At 47.0% G+C, this 24,971-nt stretch overlaps 1 protein-coding gene across 1 annotated transcript in view; it reads right to left on the reverse strand.

Annotated features, from left to right (window-relative positions):
• Positions 1-24,423, reverse strand: part of LOC115398090 (tenascin-like) — a 34,099-nt gene extending 9,676 nt beyond the window's left edge. Inside the window, 17 exon segments of the mRNA XM_030104731.1 lie at positions 638-910; positions 5,161-5,436; positions 10,353-10,490; positions 10,493-10,611; positions 11,053-11,149; positions 13,051-13,236; positions 13,963-14,229; positions 18,008-18,161; positions 18,650-18,765; positions 19,169-19,432; positions 21,375-22,322; positions 22,325-22,421; positions 22,423-22,465; positions 22,467-22,554; positions 22,557-22,592; positions 23,933-24,351; positions 24,353-24,423. Coding sequence (XP_029960591.1) covers positions 638-910; positions 5,161-5,436; positions 10,353-10,490; positions 10,493-10,611; positions 11,053-11,149; positions 13,051-13,236; positions 13,963-14,229; positions 18,008-18,161; positions 18,650-18,765; positions 19,169-19,432; positions 21,375-22,322; positions 22,325-22,421; positions 22,423-22,465; positions 22,467-22,554; positions 22,557-22,592; positions 23,933-24,351; positions 24,353-24,423 — 3,592 coding nt within the window.
• Positions 24,424-24,971: the final 548 nt, after the last annotated feature.

Consider the following 24,971-nt stretch of genomic DNA (forward strand, 5'->3'; position numbering starts at 1 on the left):
TTAACCTGAGACCTTCTTATTTCATAAGTAAACCTCAAAGAAAATCTGAAGAATTGATAAGTGTGGTAAAACAATTCTTTCAAAGCTTTGCAACTCCAATGTTGAGCCAAGAAAGGTGGAGTTTTCTTGAGTCTGAGACTAAAGTTTTGAATCCAGAACTTGTGGATGTACAGAGGAGTATTATGTGGGTACAAGAAAACATGAATTTCATCGAAAAGACCAGGACTGATAGAGTTATTGATTCATGTAGGCTTTTAAAATGATCAAATTTCTGCTCTCTAAAGGTGAATCATCAGCGTAGAAGCTTATTTTCCTGGCAGTAAGACATGAAAGATCTAATAGACGAGCGGGATCCAGCAGCAGTCTGCAGCCTGGACGCAGCCCAGTGGTTGGTTCGAACCTCTGGTGAAGGACGTGGGAGGTAACGAGGCTGCTGCTGTCTGCTGGAACCACTCAGCAACACCAAGAACCCAACACACAGCGAGCTTTGGACGAACAGCGGGACGACGCTTTGCTGAGAGGTTAGCAGACAACACAGACCCGAGGCGTCGAGGACAAGTGTTAGAACACAGCTACTACTGACACCACAGGGACAACGCCGAGCTCCGGATCTGGTTTCCGTCCTTTCACCGTGTACCTGTTCTCACCCGCTCCATCAAAGACTTGGAGCGTCTCCCCAAAACCAGGCCGAATATTTCAACTGTGTACTGGGTGTCCTCGGTAAGGTCCGTCAGCTCGGCGATCCTCTCCTCGCCACCCAGCACCAGCTCTCTGGGCTGGCTGGGGTCCTCGGCCTCGCTGACCATCACCACAAACGTGTCAAAGACGTCTTCTTCTGCCTCCCAGGACAGCCTAAAGCTGTCCGGGCCGACGTCAGAGACCAGGAGCTCCTGCACCTCTGGCTCGGCCTCTGAGTGACAGGGGTGTAGGGTCAGTTTTAATTCCCTCAGTGGAGCTTAAAGAGTACTTTGACATTTGGAGAGCAGCAGAAGAGGGTGCAGAAGTTATCAGGATGGAAAGATGAGAAGGGCTATAGTGCCCAAAGGCAGGAAGAGGAGAAAGTTCAGGTTGATCGTTGAGCCAGATGAGCTGTTTCAGGCTTAGATGCGTGATCCAGCAGTGTTAGTTCGGTGGTTTCTGAAACTTTACAGGCCAAACATATTGAAAAATACAATTCACCAGCATGCTCTCATTTTGAATGGAAAATACTGACTCAAAAAAAAAAAAATGAATATCATTATTGTTCTCTCTCAAATCGTAATCGTAACAATGTTTCATGATGTACTTTGACACACCTGGAAGCCAAATGTAAATTTTCATGCTAACTCTTCATTACAATAAATTCTGCAGAATTTACCAAAGAATGCACAAACTACAGGCTACGGCAGAGTTATCTTTCGTGATCATTATTGTTGCTAATCTAAAGGTTAAATCTTTAAGATGAGTTACTTTAATAGTAATTCAACTGAAAACTAACTATTTACGAGTGAAAGTAACTTCACATCATCATCTGTACGCGCAGTAGTTGTATTATTGCAGAGATGGCATTAGCATTATCTTAGCAGCCAATACTGTGACATTAGTTTCAAGGAAGATGCTCTATAATCTGGATGTTTAGTTTATCTTGAAAGAAACAAATTTATGAACTAATGCTGAGATGAACTACCAACATCTAGACTAAATATCTGTTTTCACTTGAAATCATAGCCTTGCAAACTGGAATTTCTTCTGTTTTGCTCATTATCTACCTTTATATGATGATGATATTTTAGGAATTGCTTACAGAGCTTATCTGTCAATGAAACCATTCAACATTTAATTTCAAGTGGGATTAGCAATGCTGTTTACCAGTGATTGATGAGTTCAGGCAGTTAAAGGTTAAAAGTTAGAACTCTTCTGGTGAAAATCCTGTCTGGGTTCACTTTGCCTCTGCAAGCAAATCCAACAATCACTGGAAATAAGATTAAATGCACACATGCTTTTATTTAATCGAGCATTCAAAGCAAAGTCACAAGCGTTGCTCTTGAACTAATTTAAAATTCCAGAAATTCTTCAAATCCAATCGACTGAGCCCAGATAAAAGTAAAGTGCCCGTGTCAAACAACAACAGCTGCCTCCCGCAGAAGGTGCGGGGATCCTGTACAGCACGGTGCAATCATCTGTGTGCATGCAGATGGGAGCGTGTGCATGTGGCGCAGTAAAAGCTGGTAGTTAAGCAGTCATTAGCAGCAGCTAATAATGGCAGTGATAGGAAGAGGGGCTGAAAGACAGCAGGAGCCTCCAGCTGCTGGAGAAAGAGCTCCGTTTCTCCAGAGGATGAGTCCGCTGCAGCTAATTAGCCAGAGAAACTTCCGGAAGCTGTGCAGATGGATGCACGGACCGGACGGAGGCTTTTAAAGCAGTCTGGATAGAAGCAGATATAAGTGGGTTCGGGAAAAGGCTCAATAAAGCCCAGCGCCACTGCTCATTAAAACACAACACCAAATGTGAGGGTCTCAGGGGTCCTTGAACTCGCCTCAAACCCCGAGTTTTCTTTTCTTTTTTTTTTTTTTGTGAGGGGGGTAAAGAGCGTGAGGCATTTGTTGTGAGAAGAAGCAGTGGAAATGAGAAGCGGAGCAGACAAATCCCAGGGAGCTGTCACTCTTCATTAGCCGCCGGGCGGCTTTAGCTGGTCAGTGGAAGAGAGGGAGGGCCGCGTCCATCAGCTAACATGTGCTAGCTCGCTACTGATTTCACCCCTCCACCCTCCTCCTCCTCCTCCTCCTCCTCCTCCAGACCTGAGGGAACACAATCCCAGCTCTGTGTTTGGAGGAGGTACGTCGGCGCCAGAGGACCTCCTGAGAAGGGGGGGTCTGCGAACCGAACCCAGGCTCGATAACTCCGGTTTGATACCAGCCTCATCTCTTTGTGGCTCCATCTCTCTCTCTCTCTCTCGCTCACTCTGTTAATCAAAGTTTTTTCCATCTCTTATCCTTCCTCCCTCCGGTCCATCAGCGACCGCCGCGCATAACGTGATCAAATTAGCCGGCGCTTGTTATTCACAAGTTGGGAATGTTTTATGGATTAAGCGATGCTAATGAAAAATGTTCGGATGGTTTTTCCGCCGCGCGATTAGCATGCAGACAATGGGGCGGTGTTGAGCGCATGCCATATTCGGCGTGGCCCCAGAAGCCCCTGGCACCCCAGCACCAGAGCCCAGGGGCAATGGCAGCATGAGAATGAAGAGCGGTCCAGGCTGGAGGGAGCTGGGGATGCATACAGACGAGAGGCCTCACACAAAGTGACAAAAGCGCCTCGGGGTCTTTTTTTTTTTTTCCTCCGCTCTGTCAGTCCTCCCATCTTTCTTCCACTTGACTGATTCTCATCAGTGAACCGCTGAATGATGATGATAGAAAAGATGCAGACGATTATTTAAAAAAAAAAAAAAAGAAAAAAAAAGAAGGTTGTTTTTGTGCTTCCTGTCTGGGTAGAAGTTTTCCTCAGGTTCCGCTGTTGTTGTGTGTGGCTGGTGTTTGTAAAGCTGTATTGTTTTGTCTTCACTGTTTACAGCCCTCTCATTAGGCGCATACTGTGATTTACAGCTTTTTAATCACTGATAATGACTGTGATTGGCGCGCTGGGCGGAGACTCCGCTGCACCTGTTGTTTCACCGTTTAAACAGCGCGCTGACCTTTTTTTTTTTGGAATTTATCTATTTTATGTGCTTTTCACCCGATCGCTGAACAGACCAGGTGCTGCTGCAGGCTGGACTCGTACCAACGGGCGGGCCGACGGGTCAGACGTGGATCAGACAGACTGAAAGAGTCCGTCTCCCTGGCTATGTGCAGGACGGAGCGAGGAGGAAAGAGCAGTCTGGAGGATTGGGATCGTTCGTCTGGGAGGAGATTTTGTTTACTCTGTGAGGAGTAACCTGCAGCCCATCAGTCAACGTCTTTATGTTCTTTCAGCGATGCAGGTAAACAGTTTGTGCTCAGGAAATGAGAGCTGAGTGGGTGATTTGAAATGTCTCAGCAGGAGATAAAGAAAAGATCCACAAACAAGAAACTCCAGCTGCAAAAATCTATCAAAACAACAATTATTTTGCCTCATTTTCATCGATATGTGAGTAAGTACCTAAAAAAAAGACACTTTATGTAGGGAAAAAGCTTAAAAAGTGTGGGAAAGCACAAGAATCTATTAAAGTACCGAAGAGAAGAGCAACATCAAAACAAAATGTCCACAGACGAGACGTTTCAGTCACAAATATTCGTCATTTAAAGGTTTTTCCAAGGAAAAAAGTCTGAGTAAATAAAGAAACACAAGAGGTTTGGTTTCACCTATTGAAGCAAACGGAACACTAAAAGAAGTTTTAGTCGCAAACATTCAACAAGTAAATGTTTTCTGTAAAAATGAATTAAAATTCACTGAATGTTTGAGGGAAAAGCTTAAAGATAATGGAAGCAAAGACCCAGAAAGATTAGAAACATGACCAGAAAAAAACATTTCATTTAACATCTTAAGAATAAAGGGAAAAACAGAGGTTCTTTAGATAACCGTGGTTCTTTAATTAGTATGAGTCAGACTCTTGGGTTCCATTTACTGTTTGTTGTTTCAGAAAAGTTTCGCGTTTATACAGAAATGGAAAAAAAACTGAAAACGATGAAGTTAGCATGAGCAGCAGAACTGTTTGTGGCGGTTGAGGTGTGCAGGTAGTGACGCTTCTGACATCTATTCCTGAAAAACTTTGAAAAGGTCTGCTTCCAAAACTTGTGTTTTCAGTGGCTCTGTCCACCGTTGTCTTGTAAATAGGCAACCGGAATGCAACAAAGGTTTTGTGTTCTCACTTGAAATGGTTGCCTTGTAGACGGGGACTCATTTCAGGGAACGCCTCAATCACACTAATTAGAGAACCAAAGTCGTAAGTATAAGAAAGAAAAGGATGATAAGCTCGACAGATCATTGTTAGAGAGACCACAAACGTAAGGTTCCTGACAGAAGTGTGAGTCACTTGCTCTCATCGTTTCAAGGTCAAACCGATAAAGTCAGAAAGAATCCTGTCACTGCAGGACGTGGAAGCTGACGGTGTAGAGACAGAGCAGAGGGAGCAGCGCTGGTTAATCGGCTGAGCGCAGCAGGAGGAAGGCGGACGGGGCGAGGCCTCGGCAGTGGCGGCGGGGATACCTGTGATGGTGTCTGCAAAGACGGGCTCTACGGGCATTCCCCTGAACACCCCGTACAGGTTGACCCTGTACCAGGTGGCGGGGGAGAGGCCGGTGATGGCGAGGCTGCGAGCGTCGGCGGACGCCGTGTGGTTCTGCCACTCGGCGCCCGTCTCGGCGTCGGTCACCTCGACCAGAAAGGCCTCGAACGCACCGTCGTCCGAGGACCAGGACAAGAGGAAGCTGTCCCACGACACGTCGCTGATGGTGACGTTGGTCACCAGGGGTTTCTCCTCCTCTGGGCGGCGACAGACACAGCAACAACACACAGTGAGCAGACGGTCAGATCCTCATGGCTGCCGCACGGCGGCACGGCGGCACGGCGCACCGCTTCACACCCTGCATAGAAACTCAACATTTCAAACCAAGACATGTTACATTTTCCACTTCTGAAAACCAGACGTCTCAAACAGGACCGCGGGCCTCGTGGGGCAGCTGCTGCTTGGCTCGGTGGAGTGGTCGTGTCTCAATCAGAAGGTTGTTGGTTTGATTCCCCATCTTTCTATATGTAGGAGCGTCCTTTACTAAAACTCCAAACTGCGGCCGATGGATGGACTGAGCACCGTGGATGGCAGTGTGTGAATGGGTGAATGTCACTGACGATTGGGAAAACACTATATAAGTGAAAACCATTCACCATTAAAAGGGAGTTAAGACTCAAGTTTGAGATTCTAATATTTAGGGGTTTTTTTAGATGATTTGCTACGTCTAGTATGCATATTGGTTGCTACTCGTTATCGATCACCACAGGAAGTCATTGTAGCTTGTACTAACTTTTCCAACCCTGCCTGCCTGTCCATAATTTGACATTCTATGCTTAAAAGAAATGTGGGAAAATGTGTAAACATGACTCACTCACAGATTCAGAATTGGCTCCATGTTCCATCAAACCCACCAAAACAAAAACTCACGCGCTTGAAGACGGCAGCATGTATAACGCAAAAAAGACACGACTCTGTGAACGAGTCCATCTGCAACAAAGGGTCCGACACCGATGATCTCTCATTTGTATTTCAATCATTTCATTTTGCTGTCAAGAGAGAAAAAGAGAGGAGGGCCTTCATTCTGTGTGGAGTGGAAATATTCCCTCTATTTCCACTACAAAAGGCCGGTGGGAACAAACAGGCTCATTATCGGCGGCTGGCTGTAGCCGTCTCCTCTGCATTACCATATAAGTGGGAAGACGTAAAGAGGGAGAGCGGCGGGCGGACATGCTGATGCAGCCTGCGTGGCATTAATGGCCGTGAATGAGCCATTAACACTGGAAGGTTGCAGCGTAGCCCGGCCGGTGCGGCAGAAGTACGCTGTCCACTTCAGACCTGTTGGGGGTTCGGGGAGGGGGGGGAGGGGTTGCCATGCGGAGCCACGTGCGGCGGACTGTAATTGGAGCCCATTGTGTGTGCGCAAGCATTCAGAGAGCAGATTAGAAAGAGACGGAGATAGATGGTACAGGTAAACATCAAGGCTCCCATTATCCTCTTTTCACTGAGTGCAGAGTAAATGGGATGGGAGACAACAGGAATGTAATGGCCATGTGGGGCAGGGTGGGGGCGGCGGCGGCGGCGGCGGTGGGAGGGCTTTGCTGGAATCAGCTGATCAGAGACAGACACATGGACCGGGAAAGTGCATTTACTGCATGATGTGACGACGATGATCGATGATGATGGTGGTCCAGAAAGATCTGAGTCAGCAATGCAGAGTTAAATTTACAAAACTTTAACAATTACCAGAATCACAATACCAGATAAAAGCCAAATCTGGGCTTAAAACTAATAATATTTAAGAAAAAAAGCATTAAATAGCTTTTCACTGTCGCATGACATTAGAAAGATTGTTCACAGGGTTGTACATGCTTGAAAATATTCAGCTAAGTTTAATTTGAAGAGGTCTTTTTCTTTAAGTGTACGACTTCAAATCAACTGAAAGAAGTCGTCAGAAAACTTACTTAATGCAGTCGGATATTAGAATCATATCACGCTAACAAAGCGTTTATGATACACTAACGTTGAAATAATGTACTAAAAACATTTTACAAAGTCGTGGCTGATTAAAGTAGTAAGGTTAATATAGATTCCTCCCTCAAAAATATGAAGTCATTTTATGATGAAAATGAAAGTGAGCTTTGGATTAACTGAGGCGTGAAAAAGCAAAACTTTTCTGAAATGAAAATGCAAAAACAACGCTTTTTGCAATTGAAACCCTTTCTAAACTGGGACAAACTTAGTAACTAATATTATAGTGTTATACCATAGAGTCAAATAAAAAAATGTTTGGTTTAAGTTGCTCTGAACAGGCTCTTCATATACTGAACAAGTACTCAGCTGATTGAAAATCAAGAAAAATGACGATTCTTATTGGTGGTAACATACAGTACCAATAAAATCAGTAAAACTGTGGGTCTTAATGAATGCTTTCAGCTCATGCAGTTAGAAACATGTGACAATCAAATGATCCCCCCAGATATCATCCAGATATCTTCCATTTGATCCACACTCCTTCATGGATTAGCAGCAGCAGCAGCAGCATGTCATGTGTTAGTCTGGAGGCCGAGGCAGCGTCTGTAACCGTCAGGACGCTGCAGCTCAGATCGCCTCCATGCATGCAGGACGCTGATCTTTCTGTCTGTTCATGCTTTCCGAGCTCTCCAGCTCTCAGGGGAGAGTTAAGACATTCATGCACGACCATCTCCAGAGGTCCCACGAGCCAACGGGAAGCTCGTAGAATAAAACAGAATCCGGCGCCGCGTTCAGCCAGAAACCAAATCACCGGCAGGAGCTGTAGAGCTGGTAGGTTTCAGCTGGTAGAGTGGATCTTCTTCCTGTCACATGGTTGGTGGTTCACTCCCCAACCTCACTCTGGAAGCTAAACCCAAACGCTAGTGATGGAGGTCGAGCACCTCGCTCTGAGCCGCAGCACTGAGCCTGCTGAGGTGGTGAAAGCCTACGTGCTTTTTTTATTTTTCACCATCTCATCTGCCGACAGTCTGATGAAAAAAAATGTCTGATAAATCAAAAATGAACCATAAAAAGGGGTTTTTGGTATTTGGGCAGCAGGGTATGGTACAGTTTGTCATGTTTAACTCGCATTTAATTCCACCTGTAAATAACCTGAAGTTGACAGACACTCGTGTTAGCACGGTGTTTGCAGATCAGGATGTTAACCCTTCCTTCCCAATGATTGTCAAGTTCAAGAGAAGCCCCCCCCCACACACACACACACATACACACGCACACCCACGGCCTTTTTACCCCTCGCCCCCTCTGGAAAACCGAGCGTGATCATGTTTGCGCTCCGTGTCTGGAGACGTAAAGTCTGCGGATCGGGTCGAGTCCGTGGATTAGGGTGGGTGTGGTGTGGTTTCTGTGTGTGTGTGTGGTTTTGTTTTTTTTTTTTTCTGGGGGGCTTATTTCGGAGACATTGTTTGAACAGGAGTCGCAGCATGTGGGCTTTTATCTGACACAGCCCGCAGTTCATCGCGGTCAAATCGCACAAAACCAGAGGGGAGCAGGGCTCACGCCAACAATTATCACATGAATGAACAATACGCAGGGCGCACACATGTCCGCGCAATCCCCCAGACACACACACACACACACACACACACACACACACACACACACACACACACCACACACACACACACACCACACCACACACACTCTCTCTCTCTCTCTCATTTTATCTCTGTCTGTTCAGCCATTCAAATACTTGATGAGACCACACACACACACACACACACACACACACACCAATCCAGCGATGAGGCTAATATAGTAGCTGAAAACTCGTGTGTGTGTGTGTGTGTTTGTGCATCCATTACAGACACAAATAATAAACACAAACACTCAGCTATCATTATATCAGATTTTCATTTGAAGATTATTTCCAGCTAGCACAGAAAACCTTTTTAGCGTTTTGGGAGTCAGTTTACGGGACAACGGTGCTCAGAGCCACTGAACTCCAAAGAAACCCCCCAAAGTGGAACTTTTTTTTAAAAAATACTCCATTTCTGGGTTTTTGTTTGAGAAAGGTTTTCTAAATGATGCCTGTTCTCCAAGAGAAACGGCAGAAACACTGAAAATGAAGCACTCAGCATTCCAGGCCACTAGTGATGCTGTTGTCTGTCTTTCTAATGAAACTACACACGTGCACCGAGTCTGGCACTGAAGGCAAACACTGTTGCTGTTCATCTACTGACCATGTGCAGAACAACTGTTTCTGCAGCTGGGTTTTACAGGTTTCTGCTGCATTTTCGTGGCTGCAAGCACTGTTGTTGTGAAAACGGAGATCCAAACACAACGAAAGCTTTCCGTCTTCACTTGAAAACACTGTTGTGTAAATGGAACCTCAGTCGATCACCTAAAATCCCACGGAAGTCTGATAGCGTGTGATTTAGCACGCTGTGTGCAGGAATTGGCTTAATGTGTTCAAATGGCACTGGATCACACACACACACACACAACACACACACAACACACACACACACACACACATATATATTCTCTTCAGCATTGTGCAATCCTCCAAAAAATGCAGCAAAGTTATTTCAAACTTTCCCCTCATGCTGTATCGATTTTCGCCCACAGCCATGCGTTTAATATGCAAACATTGCATAACAGGAAGGTTTATTCGTGAAATATATTTGGCTTGGAGGCATGAAAATGTGCCACAATCACCTCATTTGTCTTCATTTGTTTTAGTTTTGAAAAAAAGGGGGGAAACTAGCAGGGGGGGGTAAAAAGGAAAATCCCACTGCTATAAATGAGCCTGGATGGGGGAGGTAGAGAGTGACTTACATTCAGAAGCTAACAATGAATTCAATTCATTGCTTCGGTTTGGCTGCAGTACTGAAGGACAGAAAAAAAATGAACCTGTGGTTAATGAGAACTTCTCGTGTTGTTTAACCCTGCGCCACCAGCTCGAAGTCTGCTGGAAACGGCGGGCTGCGAGACGCCGGCGGTCCCGCACGCCAAGTCTCCCTCGCTCTGGTGGTATGTGGACCAAATCGGATTTCCACATCACTTAACGCGTCTTCTCTACTCAGACCACTTTGCCAGTAAGTGCTGGAGGAGCTGCACTCATCACAGCGTCCGCTTCTCCACCAGTCTCCACAAAATAATTATAAGTGTGTGTGTTTGTGTGTGTGGCGCTGACCTGTGGGGGCGGAGATGGTGGCGGGCACGCTGGTCCTGCGGCCCCTCTCCGCCGAGATGCTGAGGTGTACAGCACCGGGCGTCAGGCCCCTCAGGGTGTGGGACTCGGCGCCGCCCGGGACCACGTCCTCGGCCCTGTGGCGTCGGCGGAGACGTAGACCAGCCGGTAGGAGTCCAGCTTGGCCCGGGGACGCTTCCACTCCAGCGTCATGGTGGTCTCCGTCACCTCCGTCACGGTCAGGTCTCTGGAGCGTCCAGGGCTGGCGGAGGGAGGGGGAGACCGGGGTTTGTCACTGAAGTCCTGACACTTGATGAAAACATGAATATTTGGTGTGGGTTGTTGTCTGCACATGTGTGAAAATGAAAAAGCTGCATCTCTGTGAGGAAAACTGAGTAAAACAGCAAGACAGAAGATCCGTGTGTGGAGCAAACTGAGAAGACGCTTTAATAAAATCCTGTAAAACTGCAGGTTCCAGGAAACATCTGAGAAGTTTGGCAAAGTTAAAGGAAGGAAGAGTTTCCGTTGCGGGTCATTGGCGTTCCTGTGATCGCTGTTACAGTGTGTTATAGTCTTCCAATAAACTCAATAAATCCTCTGTTTTTCCCAGATTAATGAGGGTGTTTGTTTCTTCACACTAATGAGATCCGGGAATCTGGCTGAAGTGATGAGTTTCTCCTGAATCACACAGTGTTGTGAAGGCGTCTCACCGGTCACGGCGTTGGTGGTGGTGGGCAGACTCTCCCGCTCGTCCTTCAGCGCCGTCACTCCCATGCCGTACTCCGTGCCGGGTCTCAGACCTGCAGAGCCGTTCAAGACTTAAAACAGGCCATGAAACAGAGACGGAGGGTTTTTTTTTTTTGCTTGTTTTGTTTGTAGAAATGCAGCGAGGAGTCAGCGAATAGAGTTGGGAACCTGTAGTCAAGTGGCCAGCTGTTTCGGCTAATGGCTCCGGTGCCTTTGGCAAACACACACAGACACACACACACAGAAATGCTCTCTTGTGGCTTGACTGCACAATGGATTGCAGCCTAATTGCGTTTCATGGTGAGCCTGTGGCTCTGCGGAGCGCCGCCGCTGCGCTCTGCATTGATGGATCTATAGGGCCCTTGTCGCGGAGCGGGAACGCTCCTTGCTATGATACGGCCGGCTCCAGGGGCCCTTTGGTCTCCACAATTAAGCCCTCTCCAGGACTGATCGCCTCTAATTCCTTTATTAACTCCCACAGAGGTCATCGCACTCCGAGTCTTGCAGCATGAAATTACACCTAATGCCCAGGAAACTCATTATCAATAAAATCACGAGCGTGAAGGCAATTACAGATAATAAGTGTGTGAAAGAAGTGCTGAGGTGTGTGTGGAGCTGAGTGGGGTGGGCGGGGGCGGGGGGGGGGGGGGGGGGGGGGGGGGCGTCAGCTGAATGGACACAGTGCTTTATTTCCGCGGGATGGGCCTCCCAAGGACAAAGACGGGGTCCAGACAAAGACACAACCAGCCTGTTTTGGGGGTGTTTTTTTTCATGTTTCTCATGGTTTTAATGCTGCTACACTGCGGCATGTAGAGCAGAAACTAACTTCCAAGTTAAAAACACACACACATCCGCCTGGAAGCTTTATGGTGTCAGCGGTGCAGAACGGCGAAAACGAGTAAAAAAAAAAACCCCGCTTTTGGTGGGTTTAACGACTGAATGCCAAAAACCCCTCCTGGGCGGTTTTCTAATAAAGTGGAGTCTTTTGTGGACGAGGCAAACATTTCACGACGCGGGACAAAGGGAGCCCATTTGGAAAATGAGCAGGCTGAACGTAACACCGAGCGTTGAACAGGGACACTTGCCCCGAGAATTAGGAGACCAAACACTCCACACTGTATCTTTTTTTTTTTTTTAAACTCTCTCCGCTGTTCATTCGGATGCAAAGTGGTAATGAGCCGATGTGAGAACCAGAGTGAGACAGCTCTTTCACTCCGCCGCAATCAGCACAAGAGGGACGGCTTCATTACTGGCTGAACATTCACGGATGTGCTTCATTTCTCACCGTCACTTCAAATGTTGGTTTTGGAGTCTTATGACTGTTTAATCACCGTGTTATTCAAGAGCTAATAGCTGAGTAAATGCAAAGAGAGAACACAATGCTGTCATTTTGAGTCAAAACACAGGAAGTTGTGAATCTTTAACTTTCTGCCAGGATGAAACTCTGGAAGCTTCAAAGAAGCAAACAGATTACCTTTATTACTCCCGTTGCCACGTTTACACGGCAACGTTTTTAAGTGGAAACGGAAAACCATCGATGTGTCTTGGGTGTCTGTTTTTGAAAACGCTCCGACTCCGTCACCGTGGAAACAGGGGAAAACGTAACTTTTCTGAAATGCTGCTCCTCGTGCATGTGCACCACATTCAATATTTCTTCTGCACAAAAACACAAGATCGAACCGTTTTCACTTCAATCACTGCTGTGCAAACAGGGCCTTATTATTAGCATTATTATCATTACTAAAAACATTAAGGATCTCTCTTTTCTGCTTTCGTCCTCTCTTTCTACCCTCCTTTATTTCATGTGCTTTTGGTTTTGTCTTGCTTGCTTAATGATTTCTGAGATCATTTCTGCAATTATTAATTTCTGAATGACCTGAATAAATGTGGTTGAAAGCTGTGCAGAGACTCCTAACGGCCCATGCGTCAGTGTGACTGTGTGCAGGTGTGTTACCGGTGATCTTGGCCTGCGTGGAGTCCTTGGGTCCCGGCGGGAACAGCAGCTCTCCGTGCTCGCCTCCCGACAGCGGCCCGTACTTGATGCGGTAGTTGTCCACCTCGGCGCGGCTGTTCCTCCACTCCAGGGTGATGCTCTCGTCCGTCAGCTCCACCGTCTGCAGGTCTGTGGGAGCGTCCAGGTCTGCAGCAGGAACATGGATTTATAGAGCATCTTCCTCCCAGTCACATGGAACTTCAGCTAAAAGAACATGTTCCTCTTTTCCACTTCTATTAATTACTTCTAATTATCAAGTAAGTAGTAAATTATCAGGACATCTTCTTTTACTTTTTGAAGATAAACCGTTAACTCGACAACCCTGATTTCAGCTCATTTCCATTTTGATTGGGGGATAATTACTTATTGTAGACACATGCAAACAACTTTGTCATTTTCTTAAATTAAAACTGTAAAACCCTTTTCTAAAACCCATCTTCAAAAACTGGAGGGATTGAATGACACATCAATGAAAATGTCTTGGCCCAAGGAGGAAAAGATATTTTTTGTCACGATTTACTTGAAAACGAAATCTTTCAGAACAGTGCAAGTGAGATATCACAGGAAAAGTTATTTCAACAATTATCAGCACATTTTGATTGATGTGTGATTGTTAGTGTTTCCTCTCATCAAATCTGAAAAATTCTAAACAATAAAGCATAAATGTTGTTAGGGCGTTTTGAGACATCCTGCGTTTGGCGGTTGGGGAAACGCTCACTCCCACGTTCACACTTCATCGAGACGTGGCTCCTCGTAAACTCACAGCCCTGAGTGGAACCTGTGTGGTCCGGCCCCCCACCTCCCACAGCGCCTCATTAAACCTGCCCCGCCTCCGTCCAGGGGGAGGGGGGTTTTCCAGAGTCGCCTCCTCACCTGTGACGAAGGACTCGTAGACGGGGGCGCTGCTGCGGCCGGCCTTCCTGGCCGTCAGGGTCACTCGTACTGGGTGTCCGGGCTGAGGCCCCAGGTGGTACTGGGTGTCGGTGGAGGACATGTCCACCACGGTGCGGTCAGCCGGGTCGGAGCTCGGCCCGTACGAGATGCTGACCCCGTCCACGTCGGCCACGGGCTGGAACCAGGTGACCAGCGCCGTGGTGTCGGTCACGTCGCGGACGTCCACCTGGCTGGGCGAGTCGATCACTGCAGTAGGAGGAGCTCGTCAGAAAGACTGGAAAACCCGAACACTGCAGGTCCTAACTCTGAGAACCGTCACACGACGCCATCAGACACTTCGAGGAACGTCTGTATGTGACCTTCTCATCTCCTCTGGTCAGAATTGTCCAAGTTTATTGTTATCGCGACATTAACATCTGCAGAAAACATCGTAAAGACTGATTGAGTTTCAATAAACAGTGTAAATTGCAGATTTCTCAAAGGTGGCCTCAGGCCAGAGGTCAAAAATCAAAGAAGTGATAATGTTTTGGCTGATTTGTGCATTCTCCATTCTGACTAACCTGTGAATGAACCTTTCCTGAGACGTTTCAAAGCCACATTGAGAATAGCTGCCGTGCCGTGAAAGCGTAAACACAGTCAGTCCCTTCAGCCGTGCAGGTGCATTCAGGAGGTTATTCAAACTATTTTCAGATCCAATCCCAAACGCCATGAAGGGCGCCTTTTCACCGCCGCTCGGATTGATTTGTCACACGCAAGCGACTTCGGGAAAGTCAACCCTCTGCGCCGCGCTGATAAAGAGAAGAATCTGCATGTGAGCTTAACACAGATTTGTCTGCGAGAGGCTGGCGATGCCGCTCCGCTGGGAGGCCGGCGTCCCTCCGAGTCTGACTGCCTGACTGACTGCAGCCTCCTACATATGATGAGCCGGGACGGGAGAGGGAGAGAGAGAGCGAGAGAGAGAGAGAGAGAGAGAGACTGCATTCACACAGTTAGCTCCATCGCATGCAAATCCCACGGGTGTTCTCACAAGCTGGTGTAATGGGAGACATTAGGAGAGCTGAGTGACATGAAGAACTCCAAACCCCTGATCCAAGCACCACTGCTGTGTGTGTGTGTGTGTGTGGTGTGGTGTGTGTGTGTGTGTGTGTGTGTGGTGTGTGTGTGTGTATGCGTATCTGCATAGAGTGTTGTATTACTAAGTGCAAGAGTGTGTATGTTTAGACACTGTCTGTCTGCAAATGCATGAATGTGTGTGTGTGTGTGGGTGTGTGTGTGTGTGTGTGTGGTGTGTGTGTGGTGTGGTGTGTGTGTGTCTGGTGTGTTGAGATGATGCTGATGTGTGTGAGAGAACATGCAAATTGGTATGCTTGGGGGGTACGATGACATGTGTGTGCATGTGTGTATTGCTGTGAAGGTGTGATTTTGTGTGCACAAGTGTGAGTGAGTATGTGTGAGGGCATGAGTGTGTGTGTATGTGTGTGCAGTGTGAATGTGTGCAAAATTGTATATGTGTGCAAATGTGCACAAATCTGTGTAGTGTGCATGCTTGAAAGTGTCACCAAGTGCAAGTGTGTTTGTAGTGTGTGTGGTGTGTATGTGTAACTGCACAGAGTGTAGTCTTACCAAGTGAAACTGTGTGTTGTGTGTACGTGTGCATTACCATGTGAGTGTGGGGTGCATGTGTGTACATGTGTTTGAACATGCAACTGATGAGACTGTGTGCAAATTGGTATGTTTTGATCGATTCACTGTGTGGGTGTGTGTGTGTGTGTGTGGTGTGTGTGTGTGTGTGTGTGTGTGAGCGTTCTCGATTTCTATCCTTGTTGGGGCCAAATGTCCCCACAAGGATAGCAAAACGTGAAACGACGTGCCTTGTGGGGACCTTTTTCCGGTCTAAGAGGAGAAACAGTGTTCTTGACCATGTTGTTGTTACTGAAAAAAGTAAAAGTGCAAAAACATTTCTTTAGGGTTAGGCTTTATTGTGGTGTGGGTTAGGGTTAGGGTAAGGGTCAGGGTTAGGGGCTAGACATGAATGGGAGTCAATGGACGGTCCCCACAAGGATAGAAATACAAGACTGAGCGTGTGTGTGTGTGTGTGTGGGTGTGTGTGTGTGTGTGTGTGTGTGTGTGTGTATGTGTGTGTAAAGTAACATGTGTGCATGTACATATGTGTCCATGATGAGAAGCACCATTACATCCCTCCACATGTTTTATTTTCTAGTGAAACTCTGCATGTCGGATCGCCGTCCAGTAACCAGCAGCCTCAGCGTTCTGTGCAGAGTGTGACGGTGTTTCCATGCAGAACTTTTTCACACCATAAATAATGGGAGACCTGCTGCTGGACGGAGCCGCCGGCAGCCGAAGCCGACGATGTGGCGAGCGTCCGCAGCACCGCTTCAAACTGACGTGCTGAAAGAGAAAACTCCCGAGGGCCTGAATGGGCGAGCGTCGTCCAGGTTTCAGTTTCAGCACGCAGCTTTACTTTTTAAAGAAAACACACCTTTAACAACTTTAACCAGACTCGGAGCGGCGTTTTAATGCTGACCCTCCAACTGGGGCGCCTGAAATAGTCTTTTAGAGAGCAAATTAAATAAACAGTGTGGCGGCTGTGAGCTGACTGGACTGAAAACAATCTAAAGCACAGGAATGGGTTCAGTCAGACGCTTTTAGATCGATAGATAAATGCATTTCTTCATAAAATTTCATTTCAAACAGAGACCTTATGGACATAAACAATATGTTCTCAGAGGTTCTGGAAAACTGATCAAAAGTGTTTTATTTTTTCTTAAAATAATTTTACAGTGTTTTTATATCAATAAACTGCAAGTACAGTTTATTTTGAAGAGCTTGTTAACAAACTAATTTAATTTAAAATGATTCAAATCTCACCTATGCTAACGAGGCTAACGATGTGGTCAGCAGAAAGAATATCTGCTGTTCATCGTTTATGTGCAAATAATATCCTATTTGAGGGACAATTAATAGAAAAAAGTAGAAAAGGCATTTATTTAAGTTGTTTCTAGGCTGAAATAATTGAAACAACAACAATTGTTCCCACAGTTGTGTTGAACCTCCATCACAGTTTGTCACCAGCTAGCTAACACTTTTTAATTAGGGGTGATTTCTTCTGTTGGTAGAAAGAATTGAATTAATGTCGTTGCTTCTGTGTGTTGGATCGTCCTCCAGACTCCATCCACACTCCTCTCCTCCGCTCTGTCTACATATTGATCTCCTCCTCCGAGCCTCACAAGCCTTCAGTCTTTATTGTCTGAACAGCGACGGAGAAATCTCCTCACCTGCCAATACGGCTGCGAATCCCTTTTTACTACGCCCGCTAAATCACAACACTGCAGTGACAGCTAATGAGCTAATCGCTCAGGGCTGACGCGTCGGGCTGTTTCCTGTACCGACGGGCTGCGAGACGGATAAATCACATCCGGGAAGCGGTGATCCCACGCGGGGTGCACGAGGGTTTGAAGGTGACAGCTTGCCTTTGCATTCACTTCCACAGCTGCAAGTGACAATTTATGCCGCTATTTCTGGAAAGTCACGCTCCCTGCGTGCGCAGCCATGGAGCCAAAAAGAGAGGATGATTGATTCTCCGACAAATATCACCGTAATCTGCTTTGTGTCTTTCATTTTTGGAATGATCGGCACAGTTACTCAACCCTCATCTCACCTCTCATATGGAAACTTTCAGTTTAATAAAACACAAATCTGCACTTGACTTCCATACATCACAGGAAGTATTGTTCTTAACGGTTCAAAAATCATCTGAAACTTAAATGGAAGGGATTTCAAACCTTTTTAGAGGAAATCCAAACAAGACGATTATCAGCTGCTAATTCAGCAGATGTTCTTTTCTTTCCTCCACCTTGTGTTTGTTTTTTTGTTTTTTTATTTCCTGTAGCTTTGCAGCAGTTGTGAGAGCAGCAAACAGAGTATACATTCACCCTCCTGGACCCAAACCACGGCCCAACAAAAGCTCGGTAAACCGGTTAGCGGCGTGACCGACTACACTCACTCGTGAAGACGTTGGTGGAGGCTGGCGGTCCACGCATGTTGTTCTTCACCACCGACAGTTTGACCTCGTACTCCTGGCCCGGACCCAGGCCCGACTGCTCAAAGGTGGTCTCTGGGCGGCCCAGGGAGTTGAGAATCTCACCGTCCTCCTCTTTCTGCCAAGAGAAAACCCCCCCAACAGAAAAAAAACACTGCAGTCATCAACCGCCACAAAGCCCCGTCCTGGCAGAAAGTGTAGAAGAAGGTTAAAAAAAACCCAGCTAAATCATACATGAAAGCATTCTGGGTGGTGTTTGGACTCGAGAGCTGACAGCGAGTTGGGTTTAATAGAGTGTGGCTTTGAGCGGATCCCAGTAGCACCGCTTGGAAAGGTCTGTATGAGCGCTCCCAAAGGAAAATAAAGCGTTAAACAAAGTGACATTCAGCCGCTGCTGTACGGTCATTGGAGCTGTCAGGGCTTGCTAACAGTTTTAACTACTCTGTTTTCGCCTTCTGGCTCGGCTCGAGCGTTTTCCAGTGGACGACTCTCATGTGTGTACGGTGAAGAGGAAGAGGATCACATATGGTTTCCACCAGAGGAAAACGAGGATAAAGACAGGGGCTCCAGAGTTCAACCACACACTGGAGAGACAGAGGGACTCACGGTGTTTCTGAAGATGAGGTTCCAGCCGTCGAAGGGGATGTTGAGGGGGTCCCACTGCACCTCCACCGACGTCTCCCGCACCGACTTGAACTTCAGTCCCTCGGGCTCCGGGAGATCTGGAACAAAAAGGAAAAAGAGGCCATAATTCGTTCAGCTCCAAACACTTGATACTGCGCTTCTTTTCTTTAGAGAAGCCTGACATACATCAGAGAGAAGGGATATTAACCATAAGGCTCGTGGGCCAAAACTGGGCTGCAAGAAGCTCCAATCAGGCCCGCCAAACCACCAAGCAAATTGAAAAGATTTCAAAGAAAACAATGTTTCCTCTTTTTAAAGAAACTTATAAAGAATGGTGGACACTGAGAGCTGTAGCATTAAAGAAATTATTTCAGGGTCAGTTCGTAAAAAACAACAAGTAGCTAAAGGTTAATACCTTTATTTGTCTTATACTTCAAAAAAGTGTTCTTGGTTCATCTGTCGTAATCCCGTCCTCACAGACTCCCAGAGACGTTAACTCACGTGTGGCCACCCGTGCGGTGACGGGAACGCTCCTCTTGTTGCTCAGGATGGCGTAGACGCTGATCAGGTACTCGATGCCCGGCTCCAGCTCCTGAATGGTGGCCAGCTTCTGGTCCCCGGGCACCCTCATGTCCAGCTCCAGGCCCCCGGGTCTCGTGGGCACGTAGGTGATGAGGTACTCCGTCACGCGCATCTCGTTCTCCCAGGACAGGCCCACCGACTCCGGGGTGACCTCCACCACGTTCAGGTCTTTGGGTGGAGACACTGTGGAGGGACACGGAGAGTCACTCATCTGCTCTCACTGGAAACGGGATGAACTTGTGATGACGTAAAGTAAACCAAGGAAACACATTTACTCAAACCACATAAAACAAACGGAGATAGCTCTCCATTATTTCATGCATCATCTCATCTGAACATCTGTTGACAACATTCAGCTTCTAATCAGTAGCTTCCAAAAACCACATTTTGACATTTCTCCACAAGCAAATAGAAATCCAGTCATCGCTTCACAAATGGTCGGGAAATCAAAGCTCATCACTCATCAAGTGACACTTAAAATAAGTGGAATGATTTTCCATGCCAACAGAATATTGGAAACAGGCAAAGTTTTGTCTGCGGCTGTAAAGAGATGATTAAAACTGTCTCAGGGGTTTTTCACTGATCAGACTCTAAGTAAAGTTTATGAAGAGTCACTCAGGAGTTGTCATTCATATCGACTACTGTAGTCAGTCATAATTCTGTGGATTACTACAAAAGAAAACCACAACGAGACACTTATAGAATCTAAAAAAACTTGGAAAATTACCAAAGAAAAAATGGTTTGGAACTGCAGATTTTTGGAAAGTTTCTTGTGAGATTAAACTGGTAGTAACTGTTTGGTTTTCATGCAAGATATAGACAATTGTGTTTTCTCTTTGTGTCACAATAAAAGAAAAACAGTTATTATAATTATTTTACTGGTCAACTTAACATGACCTTGGGCTGTCTGTGGCTCCCAAAGTAAAATGTGTTTGACACCCTTGATATCACTGTGAAAATAGGGTTTTTTGTTTTTTTTTTTTTTGTTTTTAAATAGGGAAATAATAAAGTGGAGGCCTGGCTGCAATGGTACTCATAATGGAAAAATAATCAAGGGTCACACGTTATGCCTAATGAGATATTTTTTCTGGAAACTGGACAAAGGCACACTGTAGAATTTGTGCTTTTTGAATTGGAAGCTAATCAAACCTGCAGACGCAGCTTAAATTCAACCACAGCTCCATGACTGTGAGGCCAAAGCAAACACTGTCAGAAGAAGAGACACGCGGGACACCTTTAAAATACCTGAAGTTTCTTCGCCACTGCTATCAAATCAGAGTGAGAAGTTAGCACAAATAGAAGCAGCCTTGGGCCACATTTACATGATGTTTCAAGTAAAAAGAAATGTTTCACCGATTACACAGCAAAGTTCTGAAAACGATGTCTGTTTACACAGAAATGGCAGAAACTCTGAAACAAAGCAGTAGCAGGCCAGGGCCACAGGATGGCACTGACAGTTTCTCTGTTATATAACCATATGCATATTCAAGCAGAGAACAATGCACTATAAACAATAACAATTGCGAGTTCACAGTCATTCTTATTCAGATATGGACAAGATGGGTTGTTATTATGCTGACTGTCAACTCTAAAACATTGTTCTTATTGTCCATCTAGTCACAAGTGTTGAAAAACTATTTGCAACATTGTAGCGGCATTTTAAAAGTTTCCACCTTGGAAGCTGTGCTCAAACAGTTGCATTTTTGGTGACTTCGAGCACCGCTATTGAGTAAATGAGGGCCCTAATTTATCTTGAACAAAGTACAAATGGATGAAAACGGATGTCTCTAACAAGAAAGTAATCATGAGTTATCTAGATACATAGTTTTCCACGTTCCAAAAATGCCATACTATCCTAAACCAGCAGTGCCACACGTGATTCTTTAGTTCCAGAAGCTGTCAGGAAGTTAAGTCTAAATCTTAATTTTGTAGCCTTTTTTGGCTGTGTTTGTTTTTTTATTTTCTTTTGTACATATTGGACTTGTTTTAAGAAACTCCTCTGGCTGAAAAGGCTAAAAGCAAGCATGGTTAAAAGCAACAACTCAGGAGATTAAAGGGTACAGACCTCTGACCTAAAGCTTTATCGTTTATCGAGTTTCTTGGTGGATCAATGGGCCTGTCTCACCTTCAGAGCAGTCCTCTCCGATGAAGCCCTCGTCGCAGATGCACAGGCCGTTCTCACAGCGGCCCTGGTTCTGGCAGTCTCCCGGGCAGGTCAGGAGGGAGCAGTCCGACCCGGTGAAGCCCTCGTAGCACACGCAGCTGCCGTCCACGCAGTAGCCCCGGTCCAGGCAGTTGCTGGGACACGTCTTCTCGCTGCAGTCCTCGCCGGCGAAGCCTTTGTGGCAGACACACTGCCCGTTCACGCAGTGCCCGCGATCCAGGCAGTCGTTGGGGCAGGTCAGCTCGCCGCAGTCTTTCCCCGTGAAGCCCACGAAGCACACGCACTTGCCGTCCACGCAGTCCCCGCGGCCCATGCAGTCTTTGGGGCAGGTCTTGATGCTGCAGTCCTCGCCGGCGAAGCCTTTGTCGCAGACGCACTGCCCGTTGACGCAGCGGCCGCGGTTCTGGCAGCTGTTGGGGCAGGACAGCTCGCTGCAGTCTTCGCCTTCGTAGCCGATGTCGCACACGCATTCTCCGTTGACGCACTGGCCTCGGTTGCTGCAGTTGTCGGGGCAGGACAGGATGGAGCAGTCCTCGCCTTCGAAGCCCGGGTCGCAGATGCACTTCCCGTTGAAGCAGTGGCCTCTCTCGTTGCAGTTCTTCGGGCAGGTGAGCTTGGAGCAGTCCTCTCCGCTGTAGCCCGTCTGACACACACACTGGCCGTTCACACACATGCCGCGGTTGTTGCAGTTTCCGGGACAGGTGACCTCGCCGCAGTCCTCGCCGGCGAAGCCGTCGTCGCAGTAGCAGGTGCCGTTGATGCAGCGGCCGCGGTCGTAGCAGTCGTTGGGGCAGATGAGCTCGGAGCAGTCGAAGCCCGTCCACGGGTGGTCGCACACGCACTCGTCCTCCACGCAGCGTCCGCGGCCCAGGCAGTTGTTGAGGCAGTTGGTCTGGGAGCAGTCCTCGCGATGAAGCCGTCCTCGCAGAGCAGGACCCCCTCGATGCAGCTGCCGTAGTCGCCGCAGTCGGGCAGGCAGACCTCGATGCTGCAGTCGTCCCCGCCGAAAGCCCTCGAAGCATTCGCACCGTCCGTCCACGCAGCGGCCTGGTCCTGCAGTCGTTGGGACACTCAGGCTCGGTGGCAGTCGGACCCTTCCACCCGGCTTCACACACACAGCTGCAGGTCTCCGTGCTCCAGTCCCTCGTCCGTTGCAGTAGGGTTTGGTGGACAATTCACCTGGACAAGCGTACGAAAGGAGACAAAGTTACAGTCTGCTCTTCTTGGAGACTGACTTGTTGTTGGAAATCTAGAGTCACTTTGTGGTGTACTGGCATCACATTGGCAACATGGGCCGTGTGATGAGGGCAGGAACGAATATCCACTTATCATGGTGTTTCAGATTCAATTTTGAGATCTCAGTACCTTCTCCCCCCCACCCACACCCACCCCGCTGTTGAGCTGCAAAGCTACTCTCTCTACTTCACTTTAACTTTCCACAGAAAATAATACACTGAAATGGACCTGACCCCCCCCCCCCACCTGGATGGCAGAAACAAAATCATGACCACTATCGCCAATGCTTGGATTCAAATTCACACATTGGATCGAGGCCTTGATTGACATTTTATGAAGTAAATGTGGCCTTTTGATTGTTTTACAGCATTTGAGGGTCAATTGAGAGAAGATCAACAATGCTCGGGTCAAGGCGCAATGGTGGCCTAGAGGTTAGAGGTTAGGACAGGCCACCTCAGTGGGTCCCTGAGCATGACCCTTGACCCCATCAGCTCCCTGAAGCACCATAATGTGGCTGCTCATCACTTCCAAGAAATAAGCTGGATTGATGAAGAAAAAAAACATCCTCTCAATGAGATTAAAGTCTGGTTAGTTCATTAAATTAGTTTTAAAATCCATAGAAACCTTTGCCAATACGAAGAGATCCTCAACATTAAATAAAACCTTTATGTCGGACTTGGATTGATTAAATGTTTTAGGTTCCACAAATGCAAATATGGTTTAAATGTGCACTTCTGTAACACTTATCTCTGACTGTATATATTTAAATAGTTGGTATTTATCTGTCTGATTCAGGTGTTTTTCTTAACTTTTTTAAATTAAACAATATATTAAATCTTGTCGTATGTTACTACTTAACTTCTATTCTTAAATATGCAAGTTGTTGTTAAATAAAAGTATAAAGTGTGAAGTATGTATCTTTGAGCAACAGCACAGCTGATTCCTGTTGGGAAAAAGATTAAATAAATCCATTTCTGCATCAGAGTATGGAAGATAAATTTGATTAACTTTTGCTTTCTTCAGAGAAAATCAGTGTTGGCACGTATAAAAACTGCAGCTAATCTGCGCTACCTGGTCTTGAATATGTTCCTCCATTTCTAAATATCACCTCAGGCAGCTTTTAAAATTGAGTTTTATTCGTTCCACTGTGTAAAACCGGTAAACACAACCTTTCTCCTCGCAGACATCAACTGGCTCCAAGCACTTTGCAAACAAATTCCACTTTGCAGAATAAACTCATTTCACTGCATGCGCTCCGGTCGGGGTGAAGTTTGCGGGCGTACCTGTAACCGGGGCTCCGCAGCAGCCCGCTCCACTGCCGCACTGCTCCCTCAGACTGGACAGCTCCGACTCCAGCATCTCCAGCCGGCTCAGGATGTCCTTGATGTCGGGCAGCTGGTGCTCGCAGCCGCACGCCTGCTTGGGGATGTTGATGCGGTGCGTGAAGACGATCTGATTCTCGCCGTCCAGCGTGTGGTCCATGTGCTCGGTGCTCGGCATGTCCGCCGGGGCGGCGCTCTTGTGCTTGAGGTCGGCGCTGCCGGGCGAGTCGAGGTCGACGGAGCAGAGCGAGGTGGACGGGACGTTGATGTTGTAGACGTGGTTGAAACACCACCGGCTGGTCGGGGGTGAGGTAGGGTGAGGTTCTCCTGGGTTCTTCTTGGGCATCAGGGCCTCTCTGCGGTGGCGGATGACCTTCTGACCAGGCGGCGGTGGAGAGGTGGAGGAGCAGGACCACGGTCAAGCAGCCCAACACGAACCCTCTCATCTCCATGGCAACGACAACTTCCTCACACCAACAGGGCGCAGAAAGAGCCGGTCACTCAAATGTGCTGTGGTCTCTAGTCCTACGGCAAAAGAGACAAACAGAACGGAAAAATAAATCGATATTTTTAACATCTTCTCAGCTGTTTTATCCAGTTAAGGGTCACGGCGTTCTGGAGCCGATCCAAGCTGATGATGCCTGAAGGCAGGTCCGACTCTGGACAGGTCAAAATTCAATCACAGGCCAGTTTATATCCTGTTCATGTCACATTTTAATTGAAAACATTTCTTTCTTGCATTTTCATTGGAGATAAATTTTGCTTTTACAAAGCAACTTCAGAAAATGATTCCATGGGAGAAGGAGATATGTTCCAGTTAACATGCCGGGGTTCAGAGGATTGCTATTCCGGTTGACTTAAACATAAATCTACTAAGTCCCAGGAGAAGATGTACTGGGATTCATGACACTCTGGAGGACGCCATGTTTGTTATTGTCTATGAACTCACACGTGTCCAGAACAACTATTTACGGCTTCTTGCTGCACAGCGTTTTCAAAT

The sequence above is a fragment of the Salarias fasciatus genome, chromosome 12 (genome assembly GCF_902148845.1).
Source record: "Salarias fasciatus chromosome 12, fSalaFa1.1, whole genome shotgun sequence".
NCBI classification, from domain to species: Eukaryota; Metazoa; Chordata; class Actinopteri; order Blenniiformes; family Blenniidae; genus Salarias; species Salarias fasciatus.